General features: G+C 36.6%; 1 protein-coding gene and 1 non-coding gene across 3 annotated transcripts; both read left to right on the top strand.

Annotated features, from left to right (window-relative positions):
- The first annotated feature begins 1302 nt into the window (after positions 1–1302).
- On the top strand, positions 1303–1409 carry LOC122094551. The gene has a single exon (XR_006144866.1). It is a non-coding gene; the product is annotated as a small nucleolar RNA R71 (small nucleolar RNA).
- A 9103-nt stretch (positions 1410–10512) lies between these two features.
- On the top strand, positions 10513–15809 carry LOC122093393 (probable galacturonosyltransferase 12). Of its 2 annotated transcripts, none has more exons than XM_042663728.1 (6): positions 10513–10976; positions 11051–11094; positions 11211–11372; positions 13166–13756; positions 13986–14288; positions 15248–15809. In XM_042663728.1, the coding sequence occupies exons 1-6, from the start codon at positions 10766–10768 to the stop codon at positions 15530–15532; spliced, it is 1596 nt and encodes a 531-aa protein (XP_042519662.1). In that variant the 5' UTR covers positions 10513–10765; the 3' UTR covers positions 15533–15809. The 2 variants fall into 2 exon arrangements, with proteins under 2 accessions (XP_042519662.1, XP_042519661.1); XM_042663727.1 differs by having other exon boundaries at positions 10514–10976; positions 11208–11372.

Here is a 15809-nt window from a genome sequence, read left to right as displayed (position 1 = left end):
TACTATAGGCAGAGTAATTATGAAACTAATGTTACCTGCCAAGAACGCCTTTTTGGGCACACTAGTGATACATTTGTGAGTACACAAATCTTTCAGTACCTTTGCATAGGCAGGGATCTGGGATATGGCATCCAAAAGAGGGATATTCACTTCTACCTTTTTTAAGACTTCTAAAATTTTGTCCATGGAAGCAGTCTTCCTTTTGTTTACCAAACGATTAGGAAATGGGACAAGATGAACATAAGGACTATTAGGCATTTGCCCCTATTCAGAAGAATCATTTTTAGTTTCCTCAACTAAATCATCTTTAGTTTCAGAAAAATCTTTAGGTTCATCAGACGAACCTGGAACAAAAGGCACTCTGGTGTCCTCAACTGAAGGAGAGTTAACAGGAGTAATAGATGAGAAAGATTTAGGAACGCTCTGTTGGTACTCTCTACTACTTCTAAGGGCATAAACAACATTACATTGGTTAGAGGGTCCTTGTTGGGTCTGACCTTGTACTATATTCAATGGTGCATTAGTTGATGTTTGTGAACTAACAAGCTGATGATGCCTAGGGTTAGGCTCTGGTTGACTGGGTAAAGTTCCCTTCTCCCTCTCACGCATAATTGAGACAACTTGGGTAAGTTCTCTCATAAGATTTTGATGGCTTGTCATGAGGAGGGCCATATTTTTTTCTAAGTCACTTATTCAACTTGCCTCTCCAGTGTTGGTATACCCAGGGGGTTTCTGATAAGATGATAGGAGAGGGACCCTAGGAAAACTAGCCTGAGGTCCTGCATTTGACCTAGGAAAAGTATTTTAGAAAAAATATTGTTGTGCAAAGGGAGGCCTTTGGGGTCCAGGTTGACCTTGATTATGAAAATTAGAAGGCACTACTTGGTTGCTCTAATTCCACGAGAAATTTGGGTGATTTCTCCATCCTGGATTGTATGTGTTACTATATGGATTATTCTGGTATAAGGCATTAACACTATCATTAGAAGTGCCCCCAGAGGTGTTAGGGCATTCTTCTATGACTCTCTAGGAACAATAGCCTCAATCCTCTTGATTAGGATATCCAAATGGGCTTCCTTGGCTACTATCCCATCCACAAAATATCCTTTTCCTCTTATAGTTCTTTCACTCTCTTGGGTTGATTCCCATTCACGGGTTTTGTCAGCTAAGTCAAGTAAGAATTCCCATGCCTTTTCTTCATCTGTAAAGGATGTGAATCCCTCAGGGCACATAGATTCTATCATTTGTTTAGTTGGGTAATCAATACCCTCATAAATTATTTGACATAAATGCCATAGGTCTAGGCCATGGTGAGGGCATTCTTGGAGTCGATCCTTGAATCTCTCCATAAGTTTGGAAAATGACGCACTAGGCTTTTGCCTAAACTGAAGGATATCACTTCTAAGCTTATTGGTCTTGTGAGTTGGGGAAAACTTCTTAAGGAAGACAACTGTGAACTGTTCCCATGAGGTTATGGAATTTGTGGGTAATCCATACAACCACTTCTTAGCTTGGTCTTTCAATGCAAAAGTGATAAACCTAAGCTTAACAACATCATCAGAAAGCTGTTGGATCTTAATTAGAACACATACCTTTTCAAATTCCCTTAGAAATAGGTATGCATCCTCAGAGGTCAACCCATGGAAGTGGGACAACATAGTGATGTATTGAGATTTGAGTTCAAAATTATTGCCCTGGGCTTGTGGTAGAACTATACAGGAAGGTTGGGCTGTTCTAGCAGGGTAGAACCTATCTTTCAGAGATTTAGGTGAAGGGTTTTGCTGTTGGTCTCCCATATTGAAGGGTTTTAGAGAGAGCAAACGTATAGGGTCACTACTTGTTGGATCTCTTCTTTCTAACCGATTCTTAGTATTACGTACCCACTTAACACTCATGCAACAGAAAAACTTTCCACAACTAAAGTAAGACAAGCACAAAAGAATGGATAGCAAAACTTTTTGATGATTTTTTTGATTTTTTTGATTTTTTTATTTATTTATTTTTTATTTTTTTTTTTTTGCTTTTTGGGAGTTTACCGACAAGGATCCGGGGTTGCTCAGGTCAATTCCTGAGGTACTGCTACAGGGCGAAACCTGTCTTTATCATACTGTGAGGCATGGTGACCTCCACTGATACAACTATTATTGCAAGTTGTTATTCTCAGGAATTCAATAAAAGAAAAGGAAAAATATAAAACAAAGCAAACAAAGCACTCCGATTTACCAAAAGAAAGTAAAAAATAACATGGAACTGTCTCCCTGGCAACGACGCCAAAAACTTGTTTGAGATTTAAAATATAACCGCAAGCGTACGGATCAATGTAGCTACGGGTCGAACACAGGGAGAGCAGCCACTTTATTTTTTATTTCTTTTAATAATGCGAAAGTGAACTGATTAATGGTTGTGATCTAATTCTAATTACCGTCCTAAACATATGTATCTAAAATAACGTCCTAACCATTCGTCATCTAAGAATTCAAAGACGCAAGCCACGCAATTAAAATTAAATAATTAAATAAATGAAAAGACAAAACCCACGCAATAAAAAAAAATAAAAAAAAAAGAAAAAAATACTGAAATAAAAATAAAGTAAAAGAAAGGGGATAAAGCTAGAGAGAGACTCACAAGTAGGTTTCTCTACTTAGCCCGAGGGATGCATCATAATATGAGCTTCCCTACTTGACCAGAGAGTCACTCTTACAAGGGTTACTCTACTTAGCTTTAGGGAAAGGGAGACAATTAAAATAAAAATAATAAATTGATGGTTCTCTGGCTAGGAGGGGTAAAACCAATACATACACTAGCCATGAACCTTGGGGGAAAGGGATAACAATAATGTAACGACTGAAAATAAAAATCCTAAATTAAGAAAGAAAGGGTAGTCAGAATAGGGAATGAGAGGGGGGAGAGAAGACTACTGAAAGAGCCTACTTACTTGAATCAATGCTTGAACTTAAAAAAAAAAATTGCTCCACGGCTCGTGATCTTGTCACCTAGATCTAAACCTAGAACTATAACTTAAAAAATTACAACTCAATTGCATAAATCATAAACATAAAAAGGCTGAATAAGAATAAAAGAGTGCTTGCATTAATTGACATAAAAAAAACTATTACAAAAGTGATTAAAGCAAAAATAGAGAAGAACTAAAACTAAAGAGTGAGAGAGGGAGAGAGAGAGCAACTAAAAAAAACTAGAAGAAGAATGAATTGTCTCCCCTCCTCTTACATGAGTTGTATTTATAGGGAATGGGGAGGTAGGGTAACAATTTTCCCTTTCCTAAAAGAGAGAAACCCACAATTGATTGTGAGATCTTTTGAGACCAAAAGTGCTAAGGTGGAGGAGAGAGAAGAGAGAAATAAATTTCCTATAATTTTTTTGCTTATTTTCTTTTCTTTTTTTTTTTCTAATTTATTTCTCTTCTTTTTCTCCCTCCAAGGGACGATTTTCTTCTTTCTTTGTGTGATTTGGACAATATTTTGGTGATGATGTGGAGGAGAGAGAAGATTTGGACAATCTTTGGTTCTCCCTTTTTTTTCTCTTTCCTTTTTTTTTTCTTCTCTTCTTGCTTCCACGATTTTCCTTTCCTCTAATTTGATGTGGAAATCCCCTCCATGCCCTTAGTGCTTTAAGTGAGTGAAAAGCAGAAAATCTTTAACAAAATTCTCTAAAAAAAACCACCATGAGATTCGAACTTGAGACCTCTTGGTGAGCAAGGGAATTTTGCACACTATAGCTCACCAACTACACTAGGTAGTTGTTGTTACCAAAAACAAATCTTTAATCACTTAAGGATGTGGTCCATCGATCCTTGTTGGTATTTGGAGTATTCCTTGTACCTCTGGGACAACTGCAAATGGGCTGGTTCTACATCTCGGTTCAGTTCTGATCCATTATTTTTTTCTGGCCCGAAAAGAATAATCATTTGTACGGGTGACGAAACGAATGTGTACTTTTAATTGAACACGTCCATCTTGCTCAGAATTTCATCCTCTTTGCAACCATGAAAAGAAATAGGACCTCTTTACGTGTAAAATTGAAGATATAGTGCCCGATAGTCCTTAAGGCATTGAAAATATAAAACCTACAAAAAGAGAGCAAAACCCAAGGTAGCTCCATTCTAAATATCTAAAATGCATGTTTTACTACCCTAGATTTCACACATAAATGTGCTCATCAGATAACATCTATTGATTTTGTGAAATCAAAAAGCAATTTAGCCGATATGTTCACAAAACCAATGCCTACTAAGGTTATACATGATTCATCTAAAGGAATGAGCTTAAGACCTATATCATAGGTCATGTGATGGAAAACCAACCTATATGAAGAGGTGAAATCTTGAATTAGGTTCAAAGGGTACAAACGAAGTCATTAGATGATCTGTTGAGTATTACTTTTCAATTGCTCATTCTGGCTAGAAGGTAAAGTAGTACCACCACAAAGAAAAGATGATGAGTTACAAACTCTTAATTAAGCCAAATCTCATGAACTGTGGGGGTGTGTTAACTGTGGTGTACATTATGGGCTGACCTAAGTGGATGTAGGAGGTGAGGCCACCAACCGATGAGAATTTTAAAGATGAATTCTCTAAACATCCATGAGACTAAGATAGAGGACAATGTCAATAAAAATGTCCAATATTGTCATGTTAAAGGTTGTCTCGAACGTCAACTGGTAAGATATAGGTAGTGACCTAGCCGGCTACACAGATGAGGAAAATTTCAAGAAGTCTGACTTCACCCGTACTCTGTAGTGTAGTTTATTAGACCTAGTGTAGGTTCAAGTCCTAAAGACAGCTACAATGATGTGCCCTACTATGTTTAATATACTCAATTATTCTGTTTTCGATTTTATCGATATTTTGAAACTTGTGGGAGAATTATTAGAATTTAAGTTTCAAAATATAGTTATATTCATGGTTTTAAGTATCTCCGATATCGATACGATACCCTCTGATACGTATCTTAAATTTAGCCGACCGATACGATACACACTGATACGATACATGAAATTTTTAAAATCCTTTCGTATCGATATATATATATATATATCCTACAATACATACCGATATGTATCAATACACTACCAATACACATCGTTACGATACGATACGATACGATATGCCTCGATACGACTATGGAAAATATAAAATTGAGGTAAAATGTACGTTTTGGTATGTATTGGTACGTATCAGTGAGTATCGGTATGTATCGATCGGAACGTATCGGTATATATCGGCACGTATGGGTGAGTATCGGTATGTACTGATACAGTGCGATACAGTCATATAATGGCCAAGATGGGTAATTTTTCAGAAAAACAAGATGTTTTGAAGGGCTTTTGTTCCAAAGTTGCTGTTAGCCATATTTCTCTCTAACTAAAGTGAAAATCAATGTTGAAAACAAGGATTTACATTTATGGGACAACTACAAACCTTGAATTCTTAGTACGATACCCTCAATTTAGTGTTTATGCATAATACATGTTATCAATAGCTTTTTTTAACAAATTCTTTATGCAAAAGTATTTAAAAAAAATGTTTTCTATCCATTTATGTGTGTATCTTTAGCGTATCTTAGTGTATCTCCGATACGATACGATACCCTTCGATACGTATCTTAATTTTGACCGATCGATACGACGACCGATACCGATACTTTAATCCTTGGTTATATTTGTCTTTTGAAATGGTCATTTTGAAATTTTGCTTTTAGTCTTTTGTATCAAAAGGTCTTCTTTTAAATTTTAGCTTTCCCTCTCAAAAGTGCTTTTTCTATTTTGTCTTTAGCACTTGTGAAGTAGTAATGAGCTAAAACTTCTCACAAAGTTTAGTCCCACATTGGTTAGAGATGAAAGAAAAATTGGACATATATATGGGAATGTTTGTTAAGGGTGCAAACCCTTTGGAGAGGCACCCTCCCTTGTCATGTGTGCGGGGTTCTTGGGGTGCTTTCGGGTCAGGTTGGGTTGGGCTGTTGCCGAGGTTGGGTGTGGGTGGTTCAAAGAACCTACTTTTTACTATATGAAAATTTTGGCTTGGTTCCACACTTTTCCTTAAGGGACATACATATTAATGTATGTACTCAATAAATACATACGTATGTACATGCACATGTACATATGAGTTATGTACCCTTCTCCATAAGTGAATGTACCCTTCCCATACAAAGAGACACTTGTATACATATTGGTACCTGTACAGGTGTATCCATTCGTATACAGATGCTTACATTCAATATATACAAGAAATCTGTTTGTATTCGGGTACTAATATATGTGAGAGTTTTTAACTTCTCTATTTACTGCAAGTGTTTTTGTTCTCTGTTTTGCTCTCTGTTATCGTTTTCTGTTTGAATTTTTGAGTATTACCTTCGGATATAACTGTGGGAATTGCTTATTGGAGTGTACCTTAAGCAATTGGAGAGTTATTTTATCTTGGAGGTGAAAACGTACGGTCAATCCGGTTGCATACATATATACGGGGCATTGAAATACCTTAAGAAGAAGATTTACATATTTGACTCAACTCTACTTAAGTGGGACGATTTCTGTTACTATTTCAGAGAATCATTTGAACAAGTCACATTTTACTTGTAATTACATTTCAATTAATATAATTGTTTTTGTCAAAGTCTTATACCTATTGCCTGGTTTCTGTTTCTTACAGAGTACGATGTTGCAGACGATCGTTCATCACACATGTTGATTTTAGCAAACCTCTGATATTGAACGAGTATCCAGATGAGGAAATCGACAATCTTTGCAGTTTCGAAACCTTGAACCAGATTTGTCTTCAAAATCACAACAAGAGTTCTATCTGCATCATGACGTGGTAGAAGCACTTACATTAGTTATAGCAATACCATACATATCAAAAAGGATGTAGCATACATCAAGAATGCCTTCGAACTTGTATAGGAGAAGAATGGTGGTGGATTTGTTGTAATACCATCAAGGACAACCATATGCAATATAAAAGGAACAACAATAAAACAAAGATTTGATTTATTTTCTGCTTTTGTAGCTCATGTCATCTCGTTTGTAAATTTTCAAATGATGGTGAACATGGAGTTTGGATTTACTTTTAATAGACACCTTGAGTGTATAAAACTTTGAAATCATACAGATTTTCATTGCATATTTGAAGAGTTGCAGTTTTTCCTATTGAAATCACAAAGAGTTTCACTATAGTTTGGCAGAATTGTAGCTTTCCCCTTTGCATTATCTTCTTTTTTGTGTTCGTGTTACACCGTTGCACACCTAGTAGAGTGTATTCTTGACTCTCCCGATCCGTAACTTCTTAAAGGCTGCATCAAATGTTATGACATGATGCTACTTTGACAATGTCTTGTTCAGTTGACTTTTGAGAAAGAGAGATTACAACTTGAGGGATAAGTTTCCGATTGGTTCTTGTGAATATGTGATTTAGAAACGCTTCACAATGTCTTAGTTCGACTAAGGAGATGTCTAAAGCTAGCTTACTTTTCGTGTTCAAAGAGTAAAAAATATGTTTGAATGAGTACTCATAAACACAGATCCCCTGATAGAATTCTCCAATATGGGATATGAGCTTCAAAGATGATGAACTTGAAATTACAAGTTCATCTTGCTTACTTTTGCGCCAAATTTTGGCAACTCTTGAGAAAGAGATGTGAACAAAGGGAAGGTTACAATTTAGCCAAAAGCAGAAAAGGAAACCCCTAGCTGATTGCAAGAAGACATTCCCCTTTTCCATGTAAGGAAAATTGTTTACTTTTATAAAACATTGAAGCACCAAAGCAGGATGATTTTGAGGATCTTCCCCTTCAATTTTTTGATTTTCGTTTAATTTAGTATGTCTATATCGTACCAACAAACCTACCTTAGTAAATGTTACATTGTTTATTTTTATTTTCTCTATGAATTCTCAATTATGGGATTCAAGTTTTTATTGTTTAATCTTATCCGTTGGATTAACGTAGATTTAGACAAGAGAAGTAGGATTTATTTTTTCTTATAAATTGTAAGAGCTTTGCTCATTACAAGAAGAATGAAATTGAATTACGTGTATTTAACTGATAAGTTGTTTATCAAAACCTTGAAATGTTATACCCCTATAACCATAGAAAGTTACATTGCATCCTTGAAGAGTTTCTTCTACCCATATCGTTGAAGAGTTTCTTTGTCAAACCCCCTTGAAAATGAAAGGTTTCACTCCAAACTAAAAGAAGTATAATTTTCCCCTTTGCATTTCTTCTTTCTCGTGTTTGTGCTTGGTGGTAAACCTGGTAGAATGTGTTATTGACTCTCTCGATCTGTTGCTTCCTACGAGGCTACCCTAAGATATATATATTTTCCACAGTTATTAGCATTTATATTCTTATACAAATGATGATCTGTAATCAAATAGTGACTCTATTGGTCTTATGCTACTAGATTCAATTTTCACCTCTTAGGTAAGAGGAAAAAGTTTTTTGTTACTCAAGGTGAGCCAAGAATCTCTTCACCCACAACTGTAATATCATATTTACTCCCACTATAGTCAATCTCTGAGATATCCTTGCATTACTTTAGGCATTCCATCCAACCACCAAAAGTTGTGAATTCTATTTATCGTGGCAGAAGGAAACTCGATCCTTGGCAAGAGGTTTCTATGAACTACCAAAGTTATCCAAACACATCTTTTAGGAATGGTGGCACATGAACTCACTAAGTTCTATACCGAGCCAATTAGAATAGGGAGTTCATTAATGACACATGGAATTCAAATTTGATGACAAGGATGAAAAAAGGAGGAGGTTTTACTTCATCCATAGTCAAGGGAAACCCTTGATCAATGGGTGGTTTGGATTAGGGGTTCAAGTTTGACCTTACAGGCCTGAGCCCGCCTTGAACCTAAGCAAGGCCTAGGCTATATACCTTGGAAACCTTGGCCTTTAGGAAGGGTCAGGGCTGGGATTTTTTGGCCTCAGTCAGGGTTAGGCCGGGCTGAGCCAGGGTTGAGCCTGGCTCGGCTCATTCTGGCCTATCTTCTTCTTCTTCTTCCGAACTTGGTCGAACCTAGCCCTTGCATCTCCTTTCCCCTTCATGGTTAGGGGCCAATCAAGGTCAGCTCATTGTTGTTCCAAGGGTGGATCATGTTGGATTTTTCAGGCTTTGATTTAGGGTTGGGCCAAGCATGAGCCTAGCTAAGGGGACTTAGGGGTAGGTTGGGGTTTTCAAATGCCCAACCCGACTAGACCTTATTGTAGCCCTAGTTCAGATGATGTGCAAATGATATCCGAGAACAATTGAGGATATATATTATCAACTTTGTATAATGAAGGTCAGAGCATTTATGACTCTAGATGGATGTATATTTTCTACACCCATGGTGGAGAAAAACCTTTTTTGTTTTTTTTTAATAAAAAAACTATCCAAAATTATTTGAAGATTCTTCTAAAAATGTTGAACACGGTTTAACCATAGTTAACAAATTCGGATTCGGGAATTATTCGGACGGAGAATTATTCGGAATAATTCGGATGATTAATTGAAGGATTCGGTCAAAAAAGCGGTCAAAAAAGATTATTGGGGTTTTTTTTTTTTAAAATTGTTTTTTATTTTTTTTTTTTTTTTAAATAATGTTTAAATAAACCGAATAATTCGGTTTAATTCGGATTCGGTCCGAATTATTCGCGATTTATATTCAGTTTTGAAAAAGTCGCGAATTTTAAAGAATTTTATTTTTAATTCGGATTCGGTCCGAATTTTTAATAAAATTCAGAAAAATTCGATTCGACCGGATTGATAACTCTGGGTTTAACAGCCGAAGGTCCAATAAAGAAATGTTGTAAAGGGGCCAATTTGTTGACTTGGAATTTGGGCCACCAATTCCAATATATTAGCTTATCCATGAGGCATTACTGGTCTTACTCATAAAGAAATATATAAAAAATAAATAAAAAATAAGGCATTCCTGGTCTATCCAATGGTTCAGAACTGTACTACCCATTACCTTACTCACAAAGAAATAAATAAAAAATAAGGCATTCCTGGTCTATCCAGTGGTTCAGAACTGTACTACCCATTACCTTCTTTAGGTCATCATCCTAAAACTAATATCAATTTGGTCTTCGTCTTCATCCGTTGTTGAGAGCTGATGAGAGACCGCAGAGAAGTCGTTTTCCATTAAAGGGAAGCTACTCTGTCAAACTCAAACACCACCCTCTTCCCCTCTCTTTATTTTTTTTCCTAACTTCACATGGAGGCAAAGCCAAACCACCAACACCAAACAATAATTCCTTCTCAAATCTCAATTTTTTTTTTAAATAATTTTTATTTATTCTTTTCCTTTTATAAATTAATAAACATATGATCCTCTCTTTCAAAACCCAGCTTCAAAAACCTATATATATATATATATATATATATAAATGTCAATAAAGAAAAAAATGGAATATATATATATATAGCTAAAAAACTGAATAAATACATTGTACACAACACCCTCTAAGTCCCAAGTCCTTTTCTCCCGAACAACCCTGTTTGCCTTGATAACAAATAAGCCTAGAAAAGCTTCAAACTTTCTTTTTAGACTAAATTTTAAGCAAGGTTAGGTGAAATCCTTCTTTTTACAGTATCTCTCTGAGATGGGTTTCTGCAATTCAGTTTGATCAGTTGCTTCTCCAAGATCTTCAAATGAGAAAACCATAGACATAGAGAAACAATTAAGAAGAACCCTTTCTGGGTTTTAATTGTTTCTTCTATCCTTCCTTTCTTCCTTCCCATTGTGTCTCTCAAAATGCAGCTTTATATATCGCCGAGTTTGCGGCACGTAACAGTCTTCCCTGGTAAAGGAGTGAGAGATTTTATCAAAGTGAAGGTTGGATCCAGACGGGTTTCGTATCGGATGGTCTTCTATTCTCTTTTGTTCATCACTTTCTTACTCCGATTTGCTTTTGTTTTGACGGCGATGGATACTATAGAGGACGATAACAATTGCTCCACTATAGGTACAATTCATCATCCTCTCATACTCTTTCTCTCTCTATCTGAAACAAAATTTAGAGATGAATTAATGGTGCAGGTTGCGTGGGGAAGAAGATGTGGAGAAGAAGGCCAGAGTCAATGGTAATCTCTGAAAATTTCAAAATTTTGAGATTCCTATATGGAGTGATTTAATTTGTTCTATTACATTTATCAATTTCTGTTAATAAGATTCTATATATTTATGGTTGTTGCAGAAGGTTCCAGAAGAGATATATAGAATCTTAGAAGAGAGGGGAGAAGAATTAGAAGAGATTCAAGGAAGACTATCAGAGGTTCCACAGTCACTAGAGGAGTTTATAGCAGAGATGAAGAACAGCAAATCTGATTTGAAGACCTTTGCTGTGAAGCTTAAGGCTATGGTGAGGACCATCTTTCAGTTTTAATTTGTCAGTTAGCTTGTATTTGTCATGCTCATCATATCAAAGTAGCTAGCCGTTCGGAAGTCTGACTTAGCTCTTAGGTTGGTTGGAAAAACGATTCCCATTTTTATTTAAAGATTTTTTTTTTTCATTTTCATAATTTAAAATAAGGATCGGATTTCTCAGGATCCAATCAACCATCAATACAAGGAAAGCTTCATTTATGGTCTCATGTCAACATCAATCGAGCATGTGGCGTAGGGGTTGAGTTGCTATTGCAATATGTCGGTTATAGATTTTTGAAAACTTAGAAACAGTTTCTCTTGCGAAGCAGGGGTAAAACTGCGTAGCATCGTTTTAGGTTTTGACATTTTGAAAGTACCCTTGTGAGATTCAATTTTGAACCATGCTATCGTGAACAGTAAGAACATTCTTGCTACCCGGGTAGAAGGAAAATTTTGTCCCATGACCATAGTTAACAAATTCGGATTCGGGAATTATTCGGACGGAGAATTATTCGGAATAATTCGGATGATTAATTGAAGGATTCGGTCAAAAAAGCGGTCAAAAAAGCTTATTGGGTTTTTTTTTTTTAAAATAATGTTTAAATAAACCGAATAATTCGGTTTAATTCGGATTCGGTCCGAATTATTCGCGATTTATGTTCAGTTTTGAAAAAGTCGCGAATTTTAAAGAATTTTATTTTTAATTCGGAAAAATTCGGTTCGGCCGAATAATTCGCGAATTATTCGGCCGAATTGATAACTCTGCCCATGACTAAAGTATTCTTGGTAGGGACATGGAGGAACATATATGGAATTAAAATGACACATAATGACCATGATTACAACTTTCCGTGGAGCAGCATAAATACAACTTTCCGTGGAGCAGCATAAATACAATGACTATTGACCATGTATTGAGGGACATACATGGAAGCAAAATGACATGTATTGAGTCTATTGACCATGATTAGAACTTTCTATTTTCACATTTGTACAACTGATCATAATAAATGAGATGCCCCTACCCCAAGTAATGGATTATATTCCCAATTTCCATGATTAATTGTCCAACCAGTTCATTGGATTGACAGGATGAGCCCATTTCAGGTTCACCCATCTGGTTTGGTATTGATTTCTTTTTGGGTCTTTCCTAGGCGTCACTATGCTAATGAAGTATATTGCTTCACTATTTATCGTGTGCTCACTTGATAATACGTAGATTATTTCATGTGATAGAAGATGGTATATGGGTTAGTCCATTTGATAGAGAACCCCACATATATTTCAATAGCTCAATTTTAGTCCAAAGTAAGCGAGGAAAGTTGCTGAAACTATGATTCAAAATTTTAGTAAAATAATCAAAATACCATCAAATGGAGATGAATATAAAACAAAAAATGTCATCTTTTGTAATGTTAGCTACTTCCTTTACTTATTTTAAGTTGAAATTATACCAATGAGATGCATACTTGATCTCTCACTTTTAAAAAAAGAAAAAAATAAAATGATTCTTACTTGATCCTCTTACCACATTCGCTAACCTATGTACTACCAAGTGACAAATAATAAAGCATTATATATTTCATTAGTCATAGAGTTAAAAGGAAAATCAGATTTAGATCTCTCTCCAATTCTTAATCGTGTAATTCTTGTGCAATTCTTTTTGTGCATGCGACACATATACATTTTTTTTAAATCCAATGATTGTAGAAATTTTTTAGAATTCAAATTCATTTTAACCCCTCAAAAAGCCCAACCTCTTCACCTTGGATCTGTTTCACTATTCAGGTGTCTCTACTGGAAGAAAAGACTCGGGCAGCAAAGATCCAAGAATACCTATACCGCCATGTAGCATCAAGTAGCATACCAAAGCAACTCCATTGCCTTGCCTTAAGGCTAGCTAACGAACACTCCACCAACGTAGCTGCACGTCTCCAGCTCCCAGCCCCAGAGTGCGTACCTTACCTGGTAGACAACTCCTTCTTCCACTTTGTCTTGGCCTCCGACAATGTCTTGGCAACTGCCATTGTCGCAAAATCTCTGGTTCGCAACTCGTTACGCCCGGAGAAGGTTGTGCTTCACATCATCACTGATCGCAAGATCTATAATTCCATGCACGCCTGGTTCTCCCTCCACCCCTTGACCCCTGCCATTATTGAGGTTAAAGGTTTACACCATTTTGATTGGTTTACAAAGGGAAAGGTCCCTGTCCTGGAAGCAATGGAGAAGGATCAGAGAGTCCGGTCACAGTTCAGAGGAGGATCGAATGCAATTGTTTCAAATAACACCGATAAGCCTTATATCATTGCGTCGAAGCTGCAAGCTCTTAATCCCAAGTATAATTCGATCATGAATCACATACGAATCCATTTGCCTGAGGTAAGAACTCATCCTTAAAAGCTAGCCGTTAACCCCATGGCATGTCTAGAGTTCAAATCCCCCCCCCCCTTTTACCCCTGGCCACATTTCTTGAGTTGGGATGCCACTGTCATCCTAGTTAGCCCATGGGCCCTTGATAAAAAACATCCAAGAAAAAAAGGATTTGCCAAGTTCTTATAAGGTTTCACATCAGGTTATTCACATTTGATGTGGGATTATCATTTTGCAGCTATTTCCGAGTCTTGACAAGGTCGTCTTCCTGGATGATGATATTGTGATTCAAACTGATCTCTCACCTCTATGGGACATTGATATGAGAGGCAAAGTAAATGGAGCTGTGCAGACATGCCTTGGTGATGATAAGTTCGTCATGTCCAAGAGATTGAAGAACTACTTGAACTTCTCACATCCTTTGATATCAGAGAATTTTGATCCCAATGAATGTGCTTGGGCGTATGGCATGAATATCTTCAATCTACAAGCTTGGCGAAAGACAAATATCAGTCTCACCTACCATTACTGGCTTCAAAAGGTATTATTTGAATAATTTTTAAATGGATTTTCTTCTCCATCGCTATGCCTAGTGAAGTATAATGCTTTATTATTTATCATATGTACATGACAATACATGGGTTAGTCAATGTGATAAAGGACCAGACAAATATCTCATATATTAGTATAATTTCAGCATAAAATGAGTACAAATAGTAGCTAAAATTACAAAAGATACCATTTTATATTTTATATTCATCTCCATATGATGATATTTTGGTAATTTTACTAAAAATTTGAACCAATGATTGAACAACTTTCCTTGGGATGACTTTCTCGTTGATCCAGCTCCTCTCCCAAGCGCTAAACGCCCAGATCAGCCCACAGCTACCTGGGCGATCGACACATGTCCAAGCGGTGACCCAACGGCTGTGCTTCTACTGACCAGAACAGAGGCATCATGCTGAGAGCCATTGGATCACTGTTTGGACATGTGTCGATCACCTAGGTAGCTATGACAAGACCTGAGGGATCAGTGCTCAGGAGAGGTTCCCTTTCTCACTGAGTGGCAAGCAGCTAGGCAATTGGGTTTTAGCGACCCCCACCTTCTTGAAATATATTAGTAATATATATATTTTTTTTGATGAAAATATAGTAGTAGTAGGTTAGTAGTTAGTAATAAGTGTGGCCTAGTGGTTGCTTTGTTGGCCCCTCATGGGTGGTCTCCTGTCTGGTGGCGTAGTGGGTGCCCTATCTGGCCCCCAATGTGGGTCTTGCACCCCCCTTAGAAAGATTAGTTTAAGCAACTTTCCGTACTTACTTTAGACTAAAATTTGGACATTGAGTATGTATCTAAGTCCTCTATCATATGTCCAACCCATGTAGTGCCAAATGGAAAATAGTGAATGTTATAGTTTGTAGGCCATAGTGACGCTTAGATGGACCATTTTAAAAGTTTATTTATCTTTCTGCTTAGTTGTTTTTGGTTTTCTCTTGCAGAACTTAAAATCAGACTTGAGTCTTTGGCAATTGGGGACATTACCTCCTGGTCTAATAGCTTTTCATGGTCATGTTCACATTATTGATCCTTTTTGGCACAAGTTGGGGCTTGGATACCAAGATAACACAACCGCTGCAGATGCTGAAAGAGCTGGTGTCATCCACTTTAATGGCCGAGCAAAGCCTTGGCTTGAGATAGCCTTTCCACAGCTCCGCCCTCTTTGGACAAAGTATATTGACTTCAATGATAAATTCATCAAGAAATGTCATATCAGAGCTTCATAGCTTGTAACAGATCACATATATGAATATAGTTGAGATGGAAAAGTGGACAGGAGTTGTTGAGAGTTCATGAGTTCATGGAGCTTTGACAGTGATAGGAAGGGGAAGTGAGGGAAAAGAGGGTTGAACAAGAAGTTCTGTAAATTTTTCTACCCCTGGTTCTCTCAATACTTTCTAAAAGTAAGAAGCTCTGAAGTTTTTTTAGCATACTTTCTTTTACATAAAAGAAAAAAATAGAGAAAATTTGTCCTTAAGATTCAAGATCTAATTAATTTGTCAA

The sequence above is a fragment of the Macadamia integrifolia genome, chromosome 11 (genome assembly GCF_013358625.1).
Source record: "Macadamia integrifolia cultivar HAES 741 chromosome 11, SCU_Mint_v3, whole genome shotgun sequence".
Taxonomy (NCBI): domain Eukaryota; kingdom Viridiplantae; phylum Streptophyta; class Magnoliopsida; order Proteales; family Proteaceae; genus Macadamia; species Macadamia integrifolia.
Note: the sequence above shows the minus strand (reverse complement) of the source record. Positions and strands in the feature narration are given on the sequence as shown.